We start from the raw sequence: 26,201 nt of genomic DNA on the forward strand, positions 1-26,201 counted from the left end.
TTGAAAGTAAAGCGATTTTTCTAAGTTTAGATATCTCCATGACCTTGGTAAACCAAAACAAACAGATGCATACAACACACAACCTGTAGCTAAATGACTCTGGACTTCAGGGGGTGCAGAGAAATAAACATTACTGGCCTACATTGGCCTGGCTGGAAGCCTCTGCCACTCTCTGGGCCAGCAGCAGCAGAGAGCAGAAGAAGCCACAGAGAGAAAAAGCAGACAAAGCAAAGGAGAGACTTGTTAAACGCCCCACCCTGATGGTCCAAGTTTCAAAGTTTGTGACCCCGTTTTGGTGACGGTCATCTTTGGATATGACGGTGACCCGCTTTCAGCCATCTTGGCTGTGCCGGCCCTCACCGGGAATCTAATGAGCATTCAAAGTAACAGGAACAGAGGAGAAAGCGCTAGAACGAGATGGAGAGCGTGATGGAAGCACAGAGAACGAGAGGAAATGAGTCTGGACAAAGACAGAACAACCATCAGTTTTAACAAGCTGTGCTATATCCCGACCCCGAATCCCAGTGTCAGCCGGAGGGAACGCTGCTACACAACCTCTCCCTGCAAGCTCATTGTGCTGCATTAGCACGAGCACATCCACTTACACGTACAGGTAGCCAGACGGGGGAAATTCAAAGCTCCATACCTGTTGTTTCAAGCACGGACACACTCATTTGTTTTCTTCACTCACTCCACGCACAACAATTGTAGCTAAAATACACACTGTGTGCTAGACCAACACAACCAGACAGATGCTACCATCGTGGAATTTTAATGAGCCCATGTGGGGTGCGAGGGGTAGCTGCTCCCACTGCTGTCGACTTTTCTCAGCTTTTCGTTCTCTTTTGTTGCTCCCCATCTCTTTCCCGTCTGGCACTCTCCCTATTCGTCTGGCTCGGCAGCTTCCCCCGGAGCCATTCACGAGCTCAGATCCTTCTACTACAGTAACATTCAAGGAAGCCATGCTGTCTGATTCACGGCAGTCTGACAGAAGACAACTTAATCAAGATGTCAACCTGCTAATTTTCTTGCTTGTTTTCTACTCTCCATTTCAGCTGCTGCATTCTCCAGCCATGCATACTTTACCTCTTTGAAAATGACAACAATGAACAGATAGCCATAAAAACCTACATAGCTATATATTAGACGTTTACATCCATGACACTGTATTAACATAGCACCAGTTTAACAGAACTAAGTTTCCTCATTTGACAGATCTGCCACTGGTCTTTTAAAACTGGTATTAAAAGACAAGACTGGTGTCCACCTACCATCCACTGTCATGAAGGGGTTAGTGCTGGAGTTCAGGCAGAGGCTGCTATAGACACCAGTGTCAAGGTCATCATCGTCATCAATGTCCTGTGCCTTTGTTGATATGTTTCCAACTCTAAAGGTTAAATCTGCACCAGTGTTCAGTTCAGCATCCTCTTTACTCCCATCAAACTCTACAGTCTTGTTAGAATTAGCAGCTTTCTCATCACTGTGTGAGCTTAGAGCTTCAGCAGATCCAGCGTTCAAGCTGCTTAACCCCTTGGGACTGAGAGGCACTGGAAGCACAATGCCCCCTGCCTCTTTCTCCATCCCAAAACCCTCCACTGGGGCTTCTAATAGAGAGAGTGGGAAGCCAGCGCTGCCATCCCTCAAAGGAGGAAATGGGGAGAGGCAGAGGCGGGGTTCGGGTGGGGATTGCCGTAGGTCGATATGTGTGGCACCAGCTGCTGAGAGCGTGGGGGGAGGGGGCTGATCTTCGGCAACAGTTAGCGAGCGTTTCATGGAGTGCGGTGAGCGACGAAGACCGCTTAAAGGTGACGCCACCTGGTCCAGCCCTGCCTCGTCGCCACAGGGGTATTTATCAGGGAGCTGTAGACTGGTGGGTACCGACAGGTGGGAACATTCAGACATTGCTCGCCTCATGGCCTTCCTCTGCTGCTCAGCTCGCCCAATAAAACAGGGCGCCAACTCCTCCTCCTCCTCTTCTTCCATCTCCTCCTCACTGTTGTCCACTGAGGAGCCCTTTGACAGCTGTTGAGCTCCCGAGGCTACACCGGCTCCAGCCACATTCTCATCCGCCCTCTCCAAGTGGTTGTCACTGACTACTCCTATGACGCAGTAGTTGGGGGCCACCTGGGGCATGGCAACTTTTGTGCTTGATTCGGCAAAACATGAGCTGTTCCAGTGTTCGGATGGAGAGTCTCCATCTACTGGAGAAGCCTCTGTCAATGAGGCTCCTACTGAGTGGGGAGGCACTGCACTAGTAGGCGATGGCAGCTCCATACACCTGGCTGGAGATCCAGGAACTGGTGGTAGAGGGACCCTGCCACCAGATCCCATGGCAGAGGGCATTCTTCCTGGGGAGGCTGGGGAGGGGGATGGCGAGGAGGAAAGAGGGCTGTCCGGGCTGTCCCCTGCACTGCCCAGGGAAGCATTGCCCATCGAAGTGCTTCCCGACATGCCCCCAACTCTGACCGGCACCTTCAGCTCTGCGTCCATGCCACCTCTGTCTGGACGCTCAAAGAAGCAAAGCTTGTCTTCATCTGTGAGTCCGTCTGAAGCCATAGGTCTGTCGCCTACCACCAAGCCCCTCGGGGTACCCGTGTCCTTGGCTGTGGGGTGCTGCCAATCCCAGCTCTGAGCTGGCACGCTGGGCGACAGGGACGGCACCTTGCACAGCTCACTGTACTCTGAGAAAGGAGAGCCAGGCTGCTGATCAGAGAGAGAAGACATGCTGTCTCTCTATTCTCTCCCCTTTCTTTGTTTCCAAGCCTGCAGCTGTCTCAGGTGTCTAAGAGGTAATCTCTACCACTCCGCCTGTCTCGCTCTCTTTCCTTTGTTGTCTTGTGCTGTTGCCGTTTTGCGCTCTGCAACTCCAGGTGTGTGTCTGTGTGTCTCCACACTGAAGTCAAACACACACTGAGGCTGAACTGGATGTGCCGCTCTCTCCCCTGCTCCCTCTCTCTCTCTCTGGTTCTCTCACTCATTATTGGAGCTGTCATGTGACCCAGTTGTGGAAGTCAATTGGCTATAGCCAGCTCCCGGAACCCGCCCACTGTGGTGGAGTGAGTAAGCCCCCTCCCATCTACTTTTCTTTTTCACTCTTTTCCCCCTCTAGACCCCTCTCTGTTATTCTGTCTCTTGGCAAAAAGTACAACGTGTACACACACACACACACACACACACACACACACACACACACACACACACACACGTGCGTGCGCGTCACATGTCATTAAGCATGTAGATTTTCAACCCTCTAAAAAGATGATTTTACACACACTTACAGAAAAAGTGCATTCTTCCGTGTAAGCTTTGTGTCACAGCAGATGTAGGAGTCATTAAAGACAGACATGCCATGCAAATACAGTTACACACTTTCAGGCTAACGCGCACAAACAGTCGAGCCTGTAAGCGTTGGCTTCTTGCACGCAAACACTTTCAGCTCCATTTCGCTTCATCATCATCATCGCACAAAAACTGCAATTTCCACTAAACGTGGCACAGTGTTACTGGAGCTGTTGGGGCTGAACAAATGGACAGGATTCATCACATTTATCGTTTTATTTTACAGTACAGTGACAACTTCACAGCAAAATGTCAAGAACATCCAAAATAGCACAAATCTGTCCTCAGCTACAGAAGAATCCGGCCTGTGCTGGATAAATAGATCCCTCTGAAACATGTCCCACAGCTTCATGGATCAAAACAAGACGGCAGGTGACAAAGACGGTGCTCCCTTCAGCGTTTTTGTCTCTAGGCCTTTTTTGGTAGCACGCCTTTATTTAGTATCGCCTGACAAAACAATGAAGTTTATCGTGCGTAAACAGATAATCTGAGGTAAAGGTCGCAATGTGGTGCAAAAGTAACGGTGGACTGGAGGGAGAGTGTGATGGTTTTAGTTTGATATGTGTGTGTCCAGTGCCAGTCAAAACAGCCGGCGGTTACACTCATTCCCGCGGCTGCCGGTTTGGACTGAGGGCTGAGTGTCAGCAGGAAACCATGATTTATAACAAGCAGACAGGCACACGGGGACAGAGCGAGGTGGCAGGGCTGAAGATGAGGAGTATGCAGACAGACAAGAGCAGGAAAAGGGAATCAGAATTGGAAAAGTGAAGGAAAACAACACAGAGGAAAAGGAAATGTGGAAAGGATACTGAGCACAGCGCTCAGATAGAGCAGAAAAGAGCTATTTAAGAACCAATGCATTTACCATCGACCAGCCAAGAAGAAGCACCTCTGCCTCAGTTTGTGACCAGCTGCCTGTTAGCTTAATGGATGGTACAACAATGCAGTCCTCCCGGTGTTTCTGGGAGGGCAGTGCATCTAAAACAACGTGACTTTAACGATCAGCTACTCAGCGTCATCTCTGAATGTTCCGCTTCAAGTGGGTCTCACAACAATAGAGAGGATTAAGTGAAATGATGGAGCTGCAATGGTTTACTAAACAAAAGCACAACTGCAAATAGTTCCATAGCCAGAGGAAGCGCCGCTTCATAAAACAGTAAATGAATGAGAGCTTTGTTTCCACTCACTGGAAAAAGGATTCGTGCCAAGCTGGCATGTGGAACAGAGAGGTATGCAGACCTTCCTCCTTCAATGAAAAACTAAACCTTACCAGCACAAAAGCAGAGGAAACACAGAGGAAAAACCAGAGTTCAGAGGAGTGTGGGCAGCGTTGAGCTACACCTTCCTCGTTAGTTAGCAGTTTTAGTTCAAATACATCGTTTATGACGCATGATTTTTATTCGTTTCATCGCCAAATGCATAAATATGCTTGAATACTGCAATGACTGACGTATCCTTTCATTGCTTAGGAGGTTACATCATGCATGAGTCTACCCAGGGCGAGAACTCAATTCATTGTGACTTCTGGTCACTTCAGGGGATCGGTCAATAATAAAGAGATACCAGAATGCCTTCCAACTGCAGCCCCTCTCCTGCCCTGTTTGTCTAGCGTATGTCTGACGCATTATGTGGTTAATGGGATCACAAGCGATCCGAGTTTGCCTCCTTCCTTCGGTCTACCCGTCAATTAACTAAAATGGCTCCTCCATTAAAAAGCAGCCTGCCGCCAAACCGAGAAAGCACGTCTCCACCAGAATGCCAACGACCTCCGTCGCGTTACGGGAACGTCAGACACAGCCTGCCTCTGTTTCTGCATCGCAAAATGTCACCACAGTCGGCGCCTCTGTCGCCTTTTCCACATCGCACCTGGAAAATAAGACAGACAGGCAGGTAGACGTGCTTGGCAGGTAGGCAGACTTGCTCGAGGCTGACGGACCGTCACTGCCTCTGTGCATCACATGTGTCATGTTTGCTTTGGGCACAATTCTTCTCTCTCTGCCTGCTTGCCTCTTGAAGTACAAAACTGATGCCAGAGTCCCATGGGGACAACGACACACACACACCAACAAACTGATGACCTCACCCTGTCTGACTGGTTGGCTGACAAAGATACGCAGACACACTCACTATACAGTGTTATATAATCCCACTGGGTGACAGAGAGGCTGTGCCTAATAACCCGTGCAGGCCACTAGGATGGCATACAGACAGGACAAAAGCTGTGGCCAGGAAAACAGCTCAGTGGCATGTTTGAATGGCTTTAGTGATGCAGACTGAAAGTGACAGAAAACAGCTTTGATTGATCAATAAAACACCAATTCAAGATTTTCTGCATATACGTGCAAACATCCCAATGTGCCTTACAGTCCTCTTGCTGTGACTATGGTACCAGTATTGGATCGGCGCCACAAATCTGTCAACACTGGACAACAGCCTCAGAGCGGTGCTAGCTAGAAGCTTAGCTGATGAGGCCTTAAGCAGGTTAAAAGGTCAAACTTCTCACATTTTTAGTTGAAAACATAAGAAAAGTTGGATGATCCAAACATTCTAGTTTAATAAATTTACCAGCAGCAAGCCAGACGGCATGTGGGCGTTGTTTCATTGCAAAAATAAAAATGACCAACAGAAAACAGGATCAATTCAGTTTCGTAACAAAGCTTTGCACCTGAAGACGCAGCAGTAAGTTATACATGCAGGTAGGGCTGTGCGATACGACCAAAATCTCATATCCCGATATAAGACATCTATCGTCCTGATAACGATATAAATCACAAACATTTTCTGTAAATTCTGTGAATTTCGACTTGCGTGAAGTGTTTCCAGCTGGGCGTCCTTTACCCGGAGTCGAGTGTTTTAGCCGATGCATGAAACGATACATTTTTAGACATAAGTTGTAACGTACGCTGTTTTCTTTGTGAGTATTTATTACACGGCGTGTTGCGGGGAAAAGCCTGTTCTAACCTGTTCTAAGGTTTATTTTTTAGCACCTGGCGGCTCATTTTTACTTCTCATCCGTAAATAATCTGCATCTTTCACGTGATTCAGTTTATTTTGAAAAGTCTCAACAGGATCTTGAGCTTTATTGTGAAAGGTTTATGTGGAACAAGCGGACAGGCGATGGTTTTACCGTCGTTGTTGCTAACGACAACGCATAAAAACAAGCGCTTGTCCGTCCGTAGTGTGGTTATATTAAATATAAGAGAAAGAGAGAACTTTAATAAATTAATGTAGCCACTACAGTGACATCAGAACCATGAACAAATATTCCCGTAAACAGTTTATTTTGCGACACCACGAAACAAACGACAGCGTAAAATGAAACGATAGACGTTTTTATATCGTCAGCTGATATATATCGTTATATCGAACAGCCCTGCATGCAGGAGGTATGATTCAGGATATTGTTTCTGTCATTCGGCACTTGTGTTCTGCCTCCTTGCACAACTCTTACGTTTGTCCCCTCAGGCCATATAGAGGACTAGAAGCCTGGTAACCAGTGGCAACCTAAAATCATATATCTACTCCAGCAGGTGTTTAGACATCAGAAGTTGGAAGTTCTCCGTGTTGTAGCAGTATCTGATGATTACAGACATTAACACAGGCTGGTCTGCTGTGGATGTACCAGGAAATTAAAAGCTGGATAAAAAGTGATGAAACTTTTCTGTAGAAATAGGTTTCGAAGCAACAGAAACCCCACAGAGAGAAAGGTGGTACAAAGTATCACTGAATATATCTGTTTTTCACGTTTAACACCTGTCCAGTCACATATGAGGTCTTCAGTCAGCTAAAGCAACCATGCAATATCTTCTTTTGGTATAAGACTCGCATATTATGCATCAGCACGTTTTCCCTCCTAATGCCGACACTTCAGCTGGAAGCTCTTCTTGTTATTTTAATGCAACGTCTCCCCTTTAGTGTCATTGGCTGAACCATGGAGTTACTCTTTAAGGAGTGATTACAAAAAAGACACATTAGCAGGTAGCATGGTGGATGATAGATACACTGTATTGCCTGTTCCAATCACGCCCATGGCCACAGGTATAAAACCAAGCACCTACATATGCAGACTGCTTCTACCAACATTTGTGAATGAATGGGCGGCTCTCAGTGAATTCAAGCCTGGTACCTTTATAGGATACCAGGTGTGCAACAAGTCCAGTCATGAAATTTCCTCACTAGGAAATATTCCACAGTCAAGTGTTAGTTGCATTATAACAGAGTGGAAGTGACTGGGAACAACAGCCACTCTGCCACGAAGCAGTAGGCCAGATAAAAATCCCAGACTGGGGTCAGCAGATGCTGAGGTGCACAGTGCTCCCCCACCGGTCGCAGCAGATGGCCCCGCCCCTCCCTGAGACCGGTTTTTCCCTCCCACTGTCACCAAAGGTCTTGCTCATAGGGGGTCATGTGATTGTTGGGGTTGCCTCTGTATTTATTATTGTAGGCTCTACCTTACAATATAAAGCACCTTGAGGCGACTTGCTGTGATTTGGCGCTGTGTAAATAACATTGAACTGAAAGGTCGCCGACATCGCCTCGTCCAACATCGCCTCGTCCAACATCGCCTCGTCCAACATCGGTGTCTGATCTCACAAATGGTCAAAAATGTTTGGTTGGATGGGAATGGACCGTCACTCAAGTTAATTTGCATTTGAAGCAGATGAGCTAACACTTTTGACAATATAGTTTACTTCCAAGCAAAAAGCCTTGTTTTTTTACATATGGCTTTTTATGCAAGTTAGTCATGAGCTGTTGTGTGAAATTAGCAGGATTCAAGTCACCTGAATATGCCAGGAATTTTCTGTAAGCTAATTCCCCTCTGACAGACTGCAATACAAAGATGGAATGATAATGACAGATAATGAGGAAGAGGAGAATAATCTCAGCAGGGCGTCGGTGAAGACGGTGATGATGCAAGGAGACAGTCTTTAGTCCAGTTTATTTATAGCTCAATCGCATTTCCTTCCCAGCCCATCACAACAGCCAGACTCACTAAACATCTATTGTTTCCTCGGTAGCCCTTCTTCACATTAGTCACCAAAGCAACTGACTCTTGTTTCTATAGCAACTGGCTTCTTCATCAGCCTGCTGGCTCCAGCCAAGCGGGGGGTTGGGGCAGAAATGGTTTGGGGGAGTGTTTGGTAGTGATGGTGGTGAGCCAGGGGCTGATGGAGGGAGGATGACGGCAGTGAAAGACAGTGCGTCTGCACGAGGAGGGGGACGTTATTAATATTCTGGAAACCACGGGGAAGGAACTCCACTCCACTAATCTTCTGTGCCTGTTGCTGCAGGTTAAACAGATCAGTCAGTGTCTTGGTATTAATCACAGGCATCAGGCAAAATCCGACTGCTCTGAAAACATGGGAATATGTCCTTTGTTTCGCTGTTTAAGGGGATTATAGTCGTTTCTTCTTCTTCTCAGAACTGTGACCGACAGTGTGAAGACTTATTTGTGACACTGGGTAAAATCTGAATCGAGCCACCCCTCATTCCTTTAAATCTCACATCCAAAGGAGCCAAACCCTTTTGTAATTTTTAAAGTGTAATAGTCCTCCAGACTCTTTGAAGCTCTTTCAAAGTGTTTATTTGGACATTTGATGAATTTTCACTCATTTTAGTTCAGTGCTTTTACCTGATCAGTTTCAGAGCAATTGGTTCCAGTTTGTTCCAATTTAATCAGCTGACTCTAAAGTAGTACAAACGAGATCTATTAGCCAAAAAGATAACATATCAGGATGTGTGCAGGCCTAAAAAAACTACAGCAGATTAAAAGTATCAACAAAATCCATGGATGCATCCATCTACTGTTCACTGAAGTCAGAAATGGTCTGGAGTGGCTGTCAGGAGGCCATTCTTAAAGACAGGGAAGAGAAAGAAAAGGCTGAGATGTGCCAAATTATACAAGAGCTGCACTGAAAATCTGAAAGGTGGAGCTGCTAGCCTACCTGAAAATGCCACAGATGCCACTCTAATCAAGGATCTCTGGTGTGGGACGCTCACTCGTCCTATGCCAAAGCCAGAAAAGACCAAAGCTGTTTTGGTGGAAACAGGGTGTAAATGATCCCCGACAGACCCGCCCACACGTACATGCTTTGCTGCATACTTCTTTTATTATTACCCTGTTGATTTTACACACAGTCGGCTGCAGCTTTGCAGCTCACAGCCACACACTCCAACGACAACAACAATTCGGGAGCTGGCTCATTCTTTACGCTGGCGAGGCGTGATTACGGATGCCGCTCAGGTGCGTCCGCCTCCCCTGCAGCGGCACCGCAGACCACGCCCTGCAGACCACGCCCCGCCACACTATGTTGGTTTTAATGCGCTGACTGATCACTGTAAGTACACATCATCTCCTGAACTGTCCATAATAAGTAATAATACTTGTGCACAGCTGGATTAGTATGAGCTACAGGACAGTGCTGTATGAAGTTTGTTCAATGCCTAAATGAGGTGTTTTTGTTTTTGAACTTATCACTTTGGCTCCATGAAACCAATAAGGACTGTGACATAGACGTCCATGAAAAATCAATTCTGTCTCAAATGAAAGATAATACCGGTAGTGTACAAGCTCAATCCTAATCATTACTCCATGTTTCACTGCTCCCAATAATAAAAATTATACTAAACTATTGGTGGTAAAGATGCTGATATAACAGCAAAGCTTTGATTAATAAAAGCTGTCAAAGGGTTTCTGTATTAAAATTAGCCCATCGTGTTACACCAGGCTGTACGCTTCAGGTAACTGTTCAAAGTTTGTCTCAATACTTAATGATCTAAAAAAGGACAATTTTGAAAATGTCCCTAAACAGCACATAAGAGACAGCGCGTTTCATTCCTATTTATTAAGTACCAACATAACCAGCGGCCCTGCAACTCATGAAGCAGCTCTAAGTGTCTGATCTACAGGGAGTGCAGAATTATCAGGCAAGTTGTATTTTTGAGGAATAATGTTATTATTGAACAACAACCATGTTCTCAATGAACCCAAAAAACTCATTAATATCAAAGCTGAATGTTTTTGGAAGTAGTTTTTAGTTTGTTTTTAGTTTTAGCTATTTTAGGGGGATATCTGTGTGTGCAGGTGACTATTACTGTGCATAATTATTAGGCAACTTAACAAAAAACAAATATATACCCATTTCAATTATTTATTTTTACCAGTGACACCAATATAACATCTCCACATTCACAAATATACATTTCTGACATTCAAAAACAAAACAAAAACAAATCAGCGACCAATATAGCCACCTTTCTTTGCAAGGACACTCAAAAGCCTGCCATCCATGGATTCTGTCAGTGTTTTGATCTGTTCACCATCAACATTGCGTGCAGCAGCAACCACAGCCTCCCAGACACTGTTCAGAGAGGTGTACTGTTTTCTAGGGCTGCTCAATTAATCGAATTTTAATCACGATTACGATCTGGGCTTTCAACGATCATTAAAAATGACTGAGCCGATTATTAGCCCCTCCCTAATTTATCCGCGACACCTTAAAGGCCGGTCCGTGAAAATATTGTCGGGCATAAACCGGTCCGTGGGGCAAAAAAGGTTGGAGACCGCTGATTAAGAGGACCCGAGGGAAGCTCGGAAAGCTAAGCAGAAGTTATTTGGAGAGTGACTGCCGTTGGTTGAAAAGAGAGGTTAAAAAAAAAAAAAACTTCAGTGGTGTTGCACACTATTTTATATTATTTTTTAAAGTCATTGTTAACCCTTTAAAGCCGGTCAGAGCAGCAGGCTCCGTTTTGCGTAACTACTGTTAAATCCCTGTAGAACCTGAACCGCGTAAGCTAGCGCAATAATTTGTTTTGCATATGAAACCGGAGGAGTTGTACTTACATCTCATGCCATCAGCTTGTCCTCGGTCACGGTTTCGTTCCACATATAGCTTTGCAAAAATTGCATAAAAAGCGCTTGCAGGAACAAAAACATAATATTCCAGAAACACGCTTTGCCGATCCATCAGCTGTTCGTAACACTTCCCACAGTGAAATGATGCACCTGCTGTTTTCTTTGCAAATTTGCATCATAGGATTGTTTTTTGTTTTTCCTGCAATATATAAAAATTGGTGTATCTCCAAAATAAAACTATGAAGACACTCAAAATAAATTTCCTGTGGTGGGAAACTATTTTTTGCAACTTTATTGTATTTAAAGTTTTGAGGGATAAACCTCTTAAATTTCTCCAAGTAGAAATATATGTAAACAAAACAAAAGCGATTTTCAATTTTTTTTGTAGTTTATTGCACTTTTTTGCAATTTATGTAGTTACTATGGACTTAATGCATACATATTATTAAAATATGGGCTATAACAGTTGTATTGATGTATAGCAACTTGAAATGCTCCCACAAATGGCACTACAGCATGTAAAAAAAATAAATAAAAATAATATAAGCTCTGGTGGACTTGGTTCTATAGTAGGTCTTAAAGGGTTAAATAAATATCGTCAAATAATCGTGATCTAAATTTCAGTGAAAATAATCGTGATTATCATTTTTGCCATAATCGAGCAGCCCTACTGTTTTCCCTCCTTGTAAATCTCACATTTGATGATGGACCACAGGTTCTCAATGGGGTTCAGATCAGGTGAACAAGGAGGCCATGTCATTAGTTTTTCTTCTTTTATACCCTTTCTTGCCAGCCACGCTGTGGAGTACTTGGACGCGTGTGATGCAGCATTGTCCTGCATGAAAATCATGTTTTTCTTGAAGGATGCAGACTTCTTCCTGTACCACTGCTTGAAGAAGGTGTCTTCCAGAAACTGGCAGTAGGACTGGGAGTTGAGCTTGACTCCATCCTCAACCCGAAAAGGCCCCACAAGCTCATCTTTGATGATACCAGCCCAAACCAGTACTCCACCTCCACCTTGCTGGCGTCTGAGTGGGACTGGAGCTCTCTGCCCTTTACCAATCCAGCCACGGGCCCATCCATCTGGCCCATCAAGACTCACCCTCATTTCATCAGTCCATAAAACCTTAGAAAAACCAGTCTTGAGATATTTCTTGGCCCAGTCTTGACGTTTCAGCTTGTGTGTCTTGTTCAGTGGTGGTCGTCTTTCAGCCTTTCTTACCTTGGCCATGTCTCTGAGTATTGCACACCTTGTGCTTTTGGGCACTCCAGTGATGTTGCAGCTCTGAAATATGGCCAAACTGGTGGCAAGTGGCATCTTGGCAGCTGCACGCTTGACTTTTCTCAGTTCATGGGCAGTTATTTTGCACCTTGGTTTTTCCACACGCTTCTTGCAACCCTGTTGACTATTTTGAATGAAACGCTTGATTGTTCGATGATCACGCTTCAGAAGCTTTGCAATTTTGAGACTGCTGCATCCCTCTGCAAGATATCTCACTATTTTTGACTTTTCTGAGCCTGTCAAGTCCTTCTTTTGACCCATTTTGCCAAAGGAAAGGACGTTGCCTAATAATTATGCACACCTGATATAGGGTGTTGATGTCATTAGACCACACCCCTTCTCATTACAGAGTTGCACATCACCTAATATGCTTAATTGGTAGTAGGCTTTCAAGCCTATACAGCTTGGAGTAAGACAACATGCATGAAGAGGATGATGTGGACAAAATACTCATTTGCCTAATAATTCTGCACTCCCTGTAAAGTTATCATTCATAATGCAGAATCTGAATCCGACGCCCTCGGCTGTTTCAGCCACATCCAGTAACTCCCTCTGGCTTTCTCAGATATGTATATTCATATACGCTTTAAACACACAAGACGTCCTAAGACATCTACAGCACACCCAAAGGCAGTTTCCTGCTCCTCCTGCCTACACGGACCCAGAGGCGATGCAGCTCTTCAGCCTAGATGGACAGCGGTGCAGATTTTAACCAAACTCAATGCAGATCCACGACGCTGAGAGACTGAACACATCCACAGAACACACAGTGACAGGAAAATGTCACATTCCAATTTGTTATTATTAATAAGGAGTGCCACGTCTGTCACGTTATCCTCGATTTACTCATGAAGCCAGTTTTCAAAATCTGCTGAAAACCGATGAATCTCTCCGGCATTCGTGGCATTTAAATGATGTGAGGCTGTAGCAAATGTACGGACAGAATGTGGATTTCTAGAAAGCTGGAGGTTGGATCAAAACCCAAGTTTGAGTATCTTTACCACCAACATCCTATCAGTGCTGTTTTTGGTTTTTTATACACTTCAGAAATTACAGATAATTCTTAATGAATGACGAGGACGTCCAACAGTGAATTAACTCCTTACTACATCACTGCTGGAGTTTGTTGGTCATTAATAAACATCCTCTCTTTGATAAACGTGCCTAAAGATATTATCTGCTGGATGTTACGAGCTTTTATTCATATACACCACATATCAAAGTTTTTAGCACGGGGATATTTATCCTTTAAATCAAGTGGAACGAGCATTCTGTGGAAATGTGTGGAAACTGTGCCCAGAGTCACAACACCAGTAAAACAATGTTTTTCTGTCATCCACACAGGAAAAACAGTCAATTTAATAAAAAGCGAGCTGCTATTTACCAAACTACCAAAGTGTAATTTATCTAAAACGCTGTCATACTTGGAAAAACTATGGCTACAGCAAAGGTTTGATTTTCACAGATACATGTAATCTGCTTTAAAGGGCACTGGATTCCTAGATAGCATGATATCATAAGAAGTTACAGGCCTGGGAACTGTGGCACATTTGGAAGCTATGATACAAATTAAATAGAAAGAAAACTGACTGGATGTGGATTTGCTCGATTTGCTAGCCTGCTGTTTCTGTTGTTTGGTGTCATTAGTCAAAACCAGCCTGACTTTAACTTCAGCCCTCCAGTCTGGATTAGTTTGTGTCAGAGTCAGACACTAATCAGGCAGTCGCAAGTGAAAAAGGCAACAGCTACTTTAGCATCACGCTCTTTCAGGCTGTAGGAAGATTATCCTCGTACCTTTGACTGTCACAGGTAACTGTCAGAGCTGAAAGACTTCAACATCTCAGTGTGATGCCAGGAACTTTGCACATGCAGAATGTGTGCATCTTGATGCTGTCAACCAAACTGATTTTTGATGCCATTGTGGGAGAAAAGCTGCCCTGTTTACTTCTTCTGCATAGCTAGGATACAGAAAAAGGTTCTGACTGTTTCTGAGCTTTTACAGTTCACATCAAGCACTGTGTTGTGTTTTCTGTTTGTTTGTTCCACAGACAAACGTTGTAAAATGTTCTCTGGTGACCTGAGGCTCTTGTTGGTAATTCGGCAAAATGGCAGCAAAAAGGAGACCTTGTCCAATAAAGCAACGGAACAATTCAACAGGCAATGTCATAATTCTGTCTTTGTAACTGACAAAAACCATACCATCAAAACGTCTCGTCAGTGTTGGTTTTTGTTGAGTGCTTTGACTACAACAATACCTGATCCTCAACCTTTATGGCAACTGCCCGATCAGTTCTTATGCTTCCTGTTGTCCCTCCCCCAGAGCCAGTGTCTCTGTCTGTCTATGTCTACCTTTCTGCCAATGAAACCTTTAAAAAACGATGACTTTCATTGACATCTTACATTCCCTCCATTTAAAATCCAGTTTTAAGAAGTAACTCAAGATTAGCAAACGTCTGTGTGACCATTTCAAGGAGAGGAAATCAAGATGAAGTGAAATACTGAAGTATCAAATTAGCATGATGCTTCGTTACAACTTAACAAGTCTTCAACTTAAGCTTGTATCCATTTATTTTTCACATTTCTATTTAATGAAGTTTAAACAAAGTTGTATTAAATGATCTGGACTATTTAACCTGTTGCTGGATGAAGATGAAGGACGTGCACAGTGCCACTTCCTCACCCGTCTCAGTGTAAGAGTTATCTTATAAAGGCAGGAGAAGCTACAGGAATGTTGCATCTTTTCAATCAAAGGATCCTGTTTTAATAAGTAGGGTGATCTTGACTGAAGGTTAAAGGTTAGCCTCCAGAACAGCTTCAGTGTTGGTGCTGAATGCTCTTTGCCTGATATCTGACAGGATTTTTAGGGTTCTTTGTACTTGACTTTGCTCCGTCTGTTAGGGACGGCCCGGAGAGAAACATATCCCACCTGGATCGAAAGGGAAACGTGCAGCGGTCCAAGCAGACTGACTGGGCTGTGAAGCAAAGGAGTCCAAACACAAACAGCAGTCTTAGCTATAGTGACAGCACCTGTCAATATAAACGGTTGCTCCTTTTTCCTGCTAACAAGTGTTGGTACCATACATAGCACTGACTGGCTTATTGTTTCTTGTCCTGTCTACTCGCTGGATTCATTGCATGTCAAATATGAAAGCCCTCGTTATTGTGTTTAAAATGTTAGATGAACGGAGAAATCGTTATGGTCACGATTCAGGAAAAGGTCTTTCTAAGAAGCATTTTTTCCCAGAAGCGCCGTATGCAGTGGTGCCGCTCCATCCTTACAAATAATGGATTTCTCTGGATCTGAAATATTTGCCTGTCATTTAGACCTTTAAATTTATCCCCACAGTTTCTACTTTTTTTTTAACAAGGTAAGTAGACTTTTTGCTTAAGGAGCCAAAAAAGACAAAACAGATTATTTGCTTATTTGCTACAAATCCGTGGAATTTCATGAAATATGATGTTACACTAGGGTCAGTTTATCGTCTGCCTTTTGCTGGACATGGGTGACACCACACGGGGGCTCAGTCTACATATCTGCCCATTTACCTGTTTATATACATGCTGTTTATTTGCCTTTCTTTCTAGGACATCTCCTTTTCTGCATCCATAAATGTATTCCTGACAAAACCTCGTGTATTTCTTTACCTATTTGCTTCCCTGTCTATCTTTTTCCTTGCCTCTGTCCATGTCCTGTCTTTCTGGACCATGCTCTGTCTTACATCTGTCAGTCTCCTGTCATTTTCTTTTCTCGTAGTCTCTCTGAATTCTGTCTGCCTGCCAGGAGAATCTTAGGCTTTCAGATGCTTTTGTTTAAACATTTATTTTACATTCATCTGCATTCAGCAGCTGTTGAGCACACACAGAACTCTCATGTGGTTCAGTGCGACTTTTAGAAAGAGAGGACCTGAGTTTATAGACACTCGTGGACTAACATCCCAACGTTCTACATTAAACTCATTTGTCCTCCCCTGCAAAGCTGAATGAACTGGACACCAACATATAACACACTGTCCTATACAGGCCTGCCTTTTTAAAGAAAACTTTTCTGCCACCTAAGCATGAAGTGGCTCTATTACCCTGGAAATCAGGTCAACTTTTTTAAAGCGGAAAACTTTTGGAAGTGAGCAAAAGACATTAATTATATGTTCTATATAGTTCAAGGTTATTCTGTCAGGCCAAAGCAAAAACTCCAGATTACATTTCACAACCCTCTGAAATAATTACAACTTCTGAAACAAAGGTGCCTCTTATCTGAAGGGATAATTATAACAGTGAGTAATGGAGCATTGACAGGCTGAAGGTAATGGAACACAGGCTTGACAGCTGGCTCCCTCCATGTGGAGGTTCAGCACCATGGACAGAGGCCAAGATCTGCTCAGTAACTTTAAAGAATTTGAACCGATTTAATTTTAGGAAAGTCAGACGTTCCTGTCAACTTTTCTCTCGTGTCTCTTGACAGACGCATACACTCATACATCCAAATTCCAAATCCAATGTCATACTATGGAAGATACCACAGATGAAAACAATAACAATGAAAAAGGATTTGCTAAATTAACAACATTGACCTTCTTAGTAACATGAACAAGAAATATTTTAAAATGTTCAGTGGACCATGAAATTAAATGACTATACAATCATAAAAGGGAGTTTTTCCTTCCCACTGTTGCCAAAGTGCTGCTCATATGATTGTTGGGTTTTTCTCTGTATGTATTATTGTAGGATCTACCTTACAATATAAAGCACCTTGAGGCGACTGTTGTTGTGATTTGACGCTGTATAAAAAATATGAATTGAATTCTGGGATGGATAAATCTCTGTGCAGCGAAGCAGGTAATCTTGTACCGAATTTTTCAGACCATAAGGTTCATTAAGTGAAACAAAACAGTCAGATAAGTCAAACTTTACTCAACTCATTCTTCTTGCTTCCTCCACTTCCGTACCATTGATTCATTAATGCTGAATTCTCTGCAGCTGCTCTATTCCCATGTTGCTGCAGTACATTAATGACTAACCTCGTATTGTGGATGGATTATCTCAGTTGTTCTCCTGACTGAAGTTTGGTCCATTTACAGCATCCTGCGATTGCACCATCGGGAATCCTCACATTAGTGAGTGAAAAAAGTTAGCATTCATCCTCCAGCGTCACTGTTTATGTTATGCTAACATAGCTGTGTTGCTAGCGATCACGTAACTTCAGTAACCCTACAAACATCACTGCTCTTTAGTTTTCTGTCTTCATTTATGCTGGAAGTGATAGCAGAGCTGTACGTTTGAATGCTTTAGAAATCTCAGTCAGAACATGCTATATCATGCTTAGGTGGAAACTAGTGAGCTAACCTCCTGCTAACTTCTAACTCTGTTAAATGTAATAAATCCTGTTTTCATGGATGCCTGGATGTTAAACTTAATTGTTACACCTGGTAAAGCAGCAACGCTGTTCATTTTATTAAAGGTGAAAGAATTTAGACAGTTTTTAACTCTCAGTGATGCTGCAGTGATTGTTTGACTTTGGGACCTGAAGTTTATGGAGTTTAGGACCCAGATTACTCCGTGAGGCTCCTGACTGTGGCAGCTGTAATGCTCCAACCATCCATCAAGCGGTGCGGCTTCGTAGCTACCAAAGTCGTACTAAAACATTGTTGACAGATTTTTGATTTTTACACATAAAATCGGTTCGAGGTCAGTAAGCACAACCAGAATTCATACATAAAGCACACTGTTGATTTTAAGTGCGCCTTATAATGCGGAAAATACGGTAATCATTACATATGAAATACAAAAAAGGTTGGATGGACTGTATGGATGCATCTATTATTTGTGACTGAAATGTTAAATGACGCCTATTTTATTGCATTAAAATGTAATCTATTTTTATTCATGGATCAGCATTTGGGTCTCAGACTGAACTCTAACCAAATCAACATTAATCTGGTTTTCTTGCTAAACTGTTTACTTTCACTAAGTGCATTTGCAAGTTCCCTAAAATGTGGCATTACAGTGAGCCCAGGACTTCGTTACCAGCATGTTGTATTTGTTCCCTCACCAGTGTGTTTTTGTACTTAAATTGCAACATGTGCAAAATCCATTGCGTTTACTGCGCAAGTTTACTGCGATATACATCTATAGTTAGTTTGTGTAGGCAAGTTGCAAGTTTAGCATTATTCCTAAAAAGGGCCTTATGTGAAAGCAAATGAATTTTAATTGGAAAGTATCATTCATGTCTGACTTTGTCAAAAAAATAGTAAAAATCTAGTTGAGTCACAGAAACAAGAATAGTAGATGTGCAGTCTTTTTAAAAAGCCAATATCAAATTGTATTAAATCTGAAGCACAGCCCACACTAGTGGCCTGAAGCCATCTCTGCATGGGGTTTAAATCTGTTCTTTGTGACTCTGTTGATGAACCAACCTGGAAGTGACTTGCTTTTTTGTCTTAGTGTTTGCTGTCGACTCCTACAGTGGGGCCAACGAGGCAAATCCTAACACTTCCCCCAAAACTGTCAAAAGACATTAGCTCACCCTGGTCCGTAGGGCCATACTCTGCGAATGTCCCTTCTGGGTTACCATCTAACAGCCTGCGCTCTAATGAAACAGAGCTAAACAACAGTGAAAAGCACTATGTGGTAAAAATAGACTGCTGATACAGTACAGTTACGCCTGCCCGTCTGCCTTTTGAGGATTAGTGTTGTCTTTAAATAGCTTGATGAGTCATTTGTGTACTGTACATGTCTATGCTGGGAGACAGAGCCACAGCAGTGGTATGTTTGTGCTCTTTATCCCAGAAGGCACCTGTGTTTTCAGTCTGTCTGAGAGAGTATGGGTGGGAGAGGAGGGAAGGTGTTGTTGTGATGTGGCCTGAATGTCCCTCCCAGTTATTTTGGCCTGCTTCGACTTTTTCTAGGTAAGCTTGGAGGTGGTGGAGAAACAAAATTGAAAAGAGGAATCTGAAACTAGGTCCTGAGCTTTGGCTCCTCTTACATTGCCGAGAAACTGAAGTGACCCCTTTCAGAAGGTTGTACGAGCCCAGAACTCTTGGAAAGCTGGCTATACTTGGCTAACCGGGTTTTTGTGAGTTAGTGGCACAGCTAGTCAATACATTAAATTCTTAAAAGATATAAAAATAATTTTAACAGAAATACACTGAGGTTACAGTACACCGTACCCCGGCACCTCCTCTTCCTCTGCCTTCTTATTCTTTTCCTGTTTCTGTCCCTGCTCTGCTCTTGATTTCATCCAAAATCAGGTTCTTATCCGACTCCACATGCTCTACTCTGTAATCCTACAACATCTTTCTCCTCGTTCTTTATTGTGCTCCACATGCCTTCGTATCTTTGGTATAAGACTTAAATACCACTCTTGGTGACAAAGATCCACCCCTGGGAACACACAAAGGATCTCATTACAAAAAGAGGGAAGACATAGCCAGCTGCACTCAATCTTTGCCTTTGTGTGCACACTGGAAACAACACATCCATAGCGTTGGTTAGTTAGTTCACTTTGTTAAAGACATACAAGGGTCCATAGCAAGAGAACATTTACACAAAGGCACAGATTTAAAAACAAACTGGTTTTCAGAGGTCAAGACAAAACGTAAAATAGTCCTTTCAAAGGCCTTGAACAACATAATAGATGGGCCGATAGTTATCCCTGCTGCTTATTTGGTCAGCTTTGTCTTTTATGTTGGGTGCTAACATAGCTGATAGAATTGAGCAAATTCCAAATGTTCAGCAGATGTCTGATCCATCCCACGTGGCCTTTTGTCTTTAATGTTCTATTTGCGTCATAAATTTCTTCTGAAGAAACTGTAACATCTTCCTTATTATCAGTTTCACCCTGTCCAAAGCTGGGACGCCGGCACAGTCATACAGATCGCAGAGATGTTTCTGCCACATTCGAGTCATTTCCTCCGAACCACTAACACCATCAATATTAGCTGGTGGATGTTGTAACATCACTCATTCTTTTGATTACTTTCTAGAAATCATTGACAAACTTGTTCACCATTGTTTGCCAGGGATTGAGATCTCACAGTGTCTTCATTCCTTTTAAAACATATACTTAAATTATCATTTGTGCTTTTCTCATATTTAAACAGAGGAACATATTTATGCCTCCCTGACTCCGCCCTAGCTTTAAAGATGTAGCTCAACCTTACCCAGCCAGTCTACTTTTCCATGCAATAAGCTGGAAGGGCAACATTGCCTAAATTTAGAGATGACGGCACATGCTCAGTAAAAACAAGCTCATAACTAATACTCATAGACTCTACAGAGTCATGGCCTCAGCTGTGCAGGTACAGTGATGTTGTGTGCCATGCCTCACTGCTATGGGTGTAGCTATTATCAGGCGAAAGCACTACTAGAGCTACTGTTTGATACATCCACATTCATATCACCCACAGCAAAAACACATATAGAGGCACTGGCCTGAATAAAAGACATGACAACCTGTTACGATAGTCAACCTCATTCTGGGGACACTCGTGAGGAAACTCTCACTGGACTGGGCTGCTGCGTTTAGCGGTTTCTGGGGCTTACTCTTTCCTTTCCTCACAGCCAAGCTCCTCGCAGGGAACAAAGGTTGGGCATGCCAGCCCTGTTCCTCTGGCTGAGGAGGTGGTGCTATAGGCTCCTGTACATCTTCCTCCTCATGAAACTCCTTCAGCTCTCTGGATTTTACCAGGCAATGTGTGAAGCTCCTTGACTGCCGTAATCCGACGAGCCATAGCGACCACTGCCGGCTCCAAGTCTTCGCTAATGCTTCGCTATGCTTCTAAGGCCTCATGCATGCTCCAGACTCAACCACCACTACATACTGCTGAGTAAATCGGAGGCGTCCATGCTGCCAAATCCAGGAGGTAACAACTTGAACAATTTCATCCAAGAAGTGCAACACAAATCGGAATACTTTCTCCACACTCATTAAGCCCTTTAAGGCAGTCCTTAATGTTGTTTGTGTCCTGTTGGGAACCCTGGTGTTTGACAGTGTACTTGAGTTGTGCACACCTCAAACAAACAGCCACACGGACTCTTCAGTCCAATGACATGAAACATTTTTCATGGGTTATAACACGATTTCATCATGTGACTTTGATTACAATAAAGTACAAAAACTCATCACCTGCTCTCACCTTCCCATCGGCTGTTTTTGGAAATAAAAAGCTGACTTTATTCATGTATGTGCAATAACTCGAGCACGCACGCCACACCCGCAGCCGTATCTACCAATGCATGCACAGGGACTCATGCAAGCTTAATCTGATGCTGGACATTTAATGCTGTTACTTGTCTTGCATTTCAGCAGTGCATGCTGGTTACAAGCTTTCAAAACAACAACACAAATATATGGATATCTAGCATCGGGAATACCAAGCAAATATCACACACAGACACAACTAATGAAACGAAACACAAACAGAACGCAATAAGCACTCACAATGTTTCAATGTGTGTGTGTGTGTGTGTGTGTGTGTGTGTGTGTGTGTGTGTGTGTGTGTGTGTGTGTGTGTGTGTGTGTGTGTGTGGTGGGAAGGCATTGATCAAAGCAGCTTAATAGCTAGGTTCAACACTGTACTGTTCCTGTTGCGAGCTGAAGGCTACTTCAGTCCTCATTACAGCCTCCGACAGGAGGCAGAGACAGGAAAGGAAGGACAAGGAAATGAATCCTCTGCAACTCTGAATCTCCATAAATCACAGCAGCACACAAAGAACACTTTAGCTCGTCTCAGAAAGCAGAAACCTGCACACACAAACACAGAGCCACATGCACGTATGCCTAAATTTAGATATACACTTTAATGGGAGACAAACACACATGGAGGCTGCATGCACACACCCACACACAAAAGCAGCAGCGTCAGTGCATTTTATTTCAACTCCTCATCTGGCTGCTGTAAAAACAAGCCTGCCCCAGTGGGCTGGAAACTCTTTCCCTATTAAAGTTACACTTTTTCTAAAATCCAGGTACGTTAAAACAAGTCACTTCCTGGCTGCCACAAGCAGGACTAATCCCCAGGCAACTCAAGTCACATGTTACTGAGTGACACTGCTACAAATACAGTATTTTATTAAAAATGTGAACTTGACAGAAAACTGCCCAAAAGCTTTGATCTGTTGAGTTTCAGAGCTCAAACTAATCTATACCCGGCCTAAAAACATGCAGATCATGCTGCAAGGTAGCAGCAGTCCAGATCTTGAAAGGGGGCAAATTTACACGAACCAAGGGTTTCTATTTTTATGACCTATTCGCAGAACTTTTTGACCATATGCTTGAAGCTCAGTGCCAACTATATCCTAAATATCTGCGGGACACCACAGCTTCTAATGCTGCCCACTAATTATCGCCATATATCTGCACCCTCATCGCATTTTTTTCCTGCCCCAAGGCTTTTGACCATAGATAAAGGTTGGCAATAAGAGGATGGAGTAACCCCCCGCTTTTGCACCTTGCACATCCTGACCTAATGATGCCAAGAGGACAGTGCATAAGCTGCCAAAACATTCTCCATTTTAACAGCCTAATTAGCAAACTCCAAGAACAAGCCTGACTTCAAGCTGAGAATGAGAAGGTGGTTTTTATTTAACTGCAGCACACTGGTGACACCTCAATTATGGTTGAAGCAACAGCCGTTAACGAATCTGATGCACCCAAATGTGTGCTTCAACAACACCGCACAAAACAACAACAGAGAGACAAAACCACAGGAGGACTTAGAACAGGACTTACCTATGATGGAGAACCCGCCGAGGCAACAATCATCACAGAACATGGAAAATAAAATCAACAAAATTAACAATTACAGTTTGGCCTTTTGGAACCGTTATACTTCAAGGAGACGGGGTAAGAATTGTTATTGCGTAACACCTTTAGTGAAAAAACAGGACACCTGCTTTTATTTTCCAACAAAGACAGGCAGCTACAGTAGTGAGGAAAACAGAGTTAACTGGATGCAGGGAAAAGAAGACAGCGTGACACCATAACCCCTGGATGCAAAGGAAAGGGATAATGATCACAGGGTTAACAGAGACCTGGACAGAAGAGAAAAGTACAGGTTTCGTTTTGATTTGGTGAAGATACCTACTGGTGCTGCTAGGAAGGAAGACTGTGAATGGTTAGTAGTGTCACACCTGTCAACAGCAACACTGTTAGTCATGAGAACATCTCAGCAGTGCATCATTGGGAACAGGATACTACAGATAAAAGGGATGTTTCAGTTTCTTTTAAGTAGTTCTGTATAAGGTGCTGATTCGTACTCAGTGTATTATATTCAGCTTCTTCCCAGTTAGGAGATGCAAAGCGTATACGTACTGTAGGTGTTTAAAACATCAAAGATGAGGCCCCGCTAAATGAGCAACTCTGTCTTCTGCAAGGTAACAGTGCTGTCTTTGTCAAAGTACTTATTGCTGTTAAGATAGAGAGGTGATGGCTTCAGGAAACTTGTGTCTGGTAGTAGTGTTGAGTCCTGAAAACACTCTAAATATAGCTTACAGTTACACTGACCGTTTGGCTTCGAGTACTGATTAATACCTTATACGATCCCACTGCAATGAAACCCAAACATCCCTTTAGAGTCAAGGCAATCCACAGCCCTGTTGGTCAACACTTCAATCCATGCGTTAGTCACTCAAAAACAGCCAGCAAGCCTCAGCCAAGTCTTTAGACAAATGTATCCATGCAAGAAAACAGAACGAATGGGTGTAATGATTGACATAACCCTTGATGAATATAATACACCCAAGCAATCAGTTCTGCTCAAGATCTATCGGACGTCAGTTTCAAATATGGGAAGTACCCAAGCTGGATTGCAACATGCATGGCAACCATTTGTCTACATGTTTTAGTTACTTTATGTATTTCTACGTTGTCCAGGGGTGACTACAACCAACCTTCAACGAGAGGAACATCTTGATTGGCCACAGCTGGTTCTTCCATGGGATCAGCAAAGCTGGGAAAGAAGGGCTTAGCTGCAGGATTAAGACCAGATCCTGGAACTGCCAGAGGGGGGACCGATGGAGGGGAAGAGGGGCTGGTGACAGGCGATGCCATTGGAGAGAACCTTTTAGCTTCTGGGGAGGTTGGACTCTTAACAGAGGATGAAGAAGATGAAGAGCGTGGTTTCTTGGATTGTTTTGGGGATGATTTGCCTTCTTTGAGCTCTCTGGCTTGGAATTCCTGTGCCGTAGTTTTTGGGGAACGGAGAGGTGCTGGGCTTGGGGTGTCGAAGTTTAGGCCTAAGGGTAAAGGATGACCTAGCGCACCCATGTCAGCAAAATTAAATAAATCGCTGTTGCTGCTCATATTTGAGCTGTTCAGAACCCATGAAGCATCAGACGGCGAGAGAGGTGGTGCTGAGGCTAACACCTCACCTTCAGGGGAACAATTTGGGCTTGGCTGGGTGGCAGGGCTGAAGGCTGAGGTGTCTGCCTCAGGCGTGGCTTGCTCACAACATTCCTGGAGAGAACTGCTGTTGTCAAACATGCCGCTGTCTACCAGATTACCAACTGCTGCTTCATTCTCTGGAGAAAAGGGTGGTGAAATAGCCTCTTTGCTGTTGCCCAGACTTGCATTTTCGGTTTCCATCAAGAGATCAAATGGGTCACAACATGGAGGGGCCACAGGGAAGGAACCGAGTGATTTGCCGTTGGTGGTAGAGGGCATAGTAAACGGAGCTGCTGTGGCTTTCAGCTCACTGTTCAGGACCAGTGGGCTAATGGGAGCAGCTCCTGGGGAGAAAAGATCCTGAGACAGAGGGGAAGATACCAAGCCTTCATCTGGGTAGACCTCCTTTTTCCAGGGGCTCTGGCTTGAATCTTCATCTGCCAAGTAGGCCTCAAGGTTGTCCAGAGTTGAACTCCCAAGATCCATCATGTCCTCCTCTGTAATGTTAGAGGTCACAGCAGATGAAGGAACAAATGGTTCTGCCACTCCCCACTCCTCTGGAAGCTTCTTCCTGCTCTTCCCCTTCTTCCCTGGGCCTCCACTCTTCCCAAGTTGCTCCTCCCAACCACCCTCTGCTTTATCCCTCCTTGGGCCAATCCTATGATAGAACTCCTCTGTTGGTCGGGTGCTTTCTCCCAGTGCTTGCATCTCAGGGTGGCCCTTGCTCTCCAGTTGTTCGTAGGATCCCTCATCTTTCTGTCGTCTTTTCTTCTTCTTCTTTTGTTTTCGGTCTGATCCATCCCTGTCCCTTTCGTCGCCTCCAGCATAGGCAGCGCTCTCACGGCTAGGCCAACTGTCAGGTGGGTCCTCAGGGCTGGCTGCAAGATGGCTGGCATGTCGAGCAATCACTGTGGTGACACTTGGAGTAAAAGGGAGGTCTGTCGACAGGCAGCCAGCCTGGTCTGGCCAGCCTAAGGCACCTTGTTGTGGGTGAAGAGGGCATAGTTTAAGGTAGGTAAAGATAGATATGTGCACATTAACTTTTTTCCCTTAGTCTAAAACAAACAATACAGAGAAAGCCCAAAAAGTTGATTCAGGGTTGGTTTGAATCGGGGGTCAAGGAGGCCATTTACGTGAAAAAGCAAAGACCATCTCTGAATCGAGGAGTATGAGGTACTCATGGCCATTGATCAGTGGTCTTTGATCAATGGTTGTTGATCAATGGTCATGACAATTTTCATACTAATGATCACGAAGCTGACCTCACAGCCCATTGTTCATTCAGTGGTGCTAGTTTGTACTGTTCATAAATGTAGTGGAAATCTGGATTCAGCTGAAGAAGAAGT

At 43.8% G+C, this 26,201-nt stretch overlaps 1 protein-coding gene across 7 annotated transcripts in view; it reads right to left on the reverse strand.

Annotated features, from left to right (window-relative positions):
- LOC146661547 (uncharacterized) overlaps nucleotides 1-26,201 on the reverse strand; it is a 109,583-nt gene that overhangs the window by 21,730 nt on the left and 61,652 nt on the right. For 6 of the 7 annotated variants that reach the window (XM_085418027.1, XM_085418026.1, XM_085418032.1 and 3 more), the window contains one exon: nucleotides 24,363-25,835. In XM_085418027.1, the coding sequence (XP_085274153.1) occupies nucleotides 24,363-25,835 (1,473 nt within the window). Of the gene's footprint in view, nucleotides 1-1,271; nucleotides 2,916-24,362; nucleotides 25,836-26,201 lie in introns of those variants that run through there. The other variant, XM_085418033.1, reaches the window with a different exon arrangement.

This window comes from Rhamphochromis longiceps, linkage group LG9, assembly GCF_057381845.1.
Source record: "Rhamphochromis longiceps isolate RC_006_pf linkage group LG9, R_longiceps_female_GT1.1, whole genome shotgun sequence".
NCBI classification, from domain to species: domain Eukaryota; kingdom Metazoa; phylum Chordata; class Actinopteri; order Cichliformes; family Cichlidae; genus Rhamphochromis; species Rhamphochromis longiceps.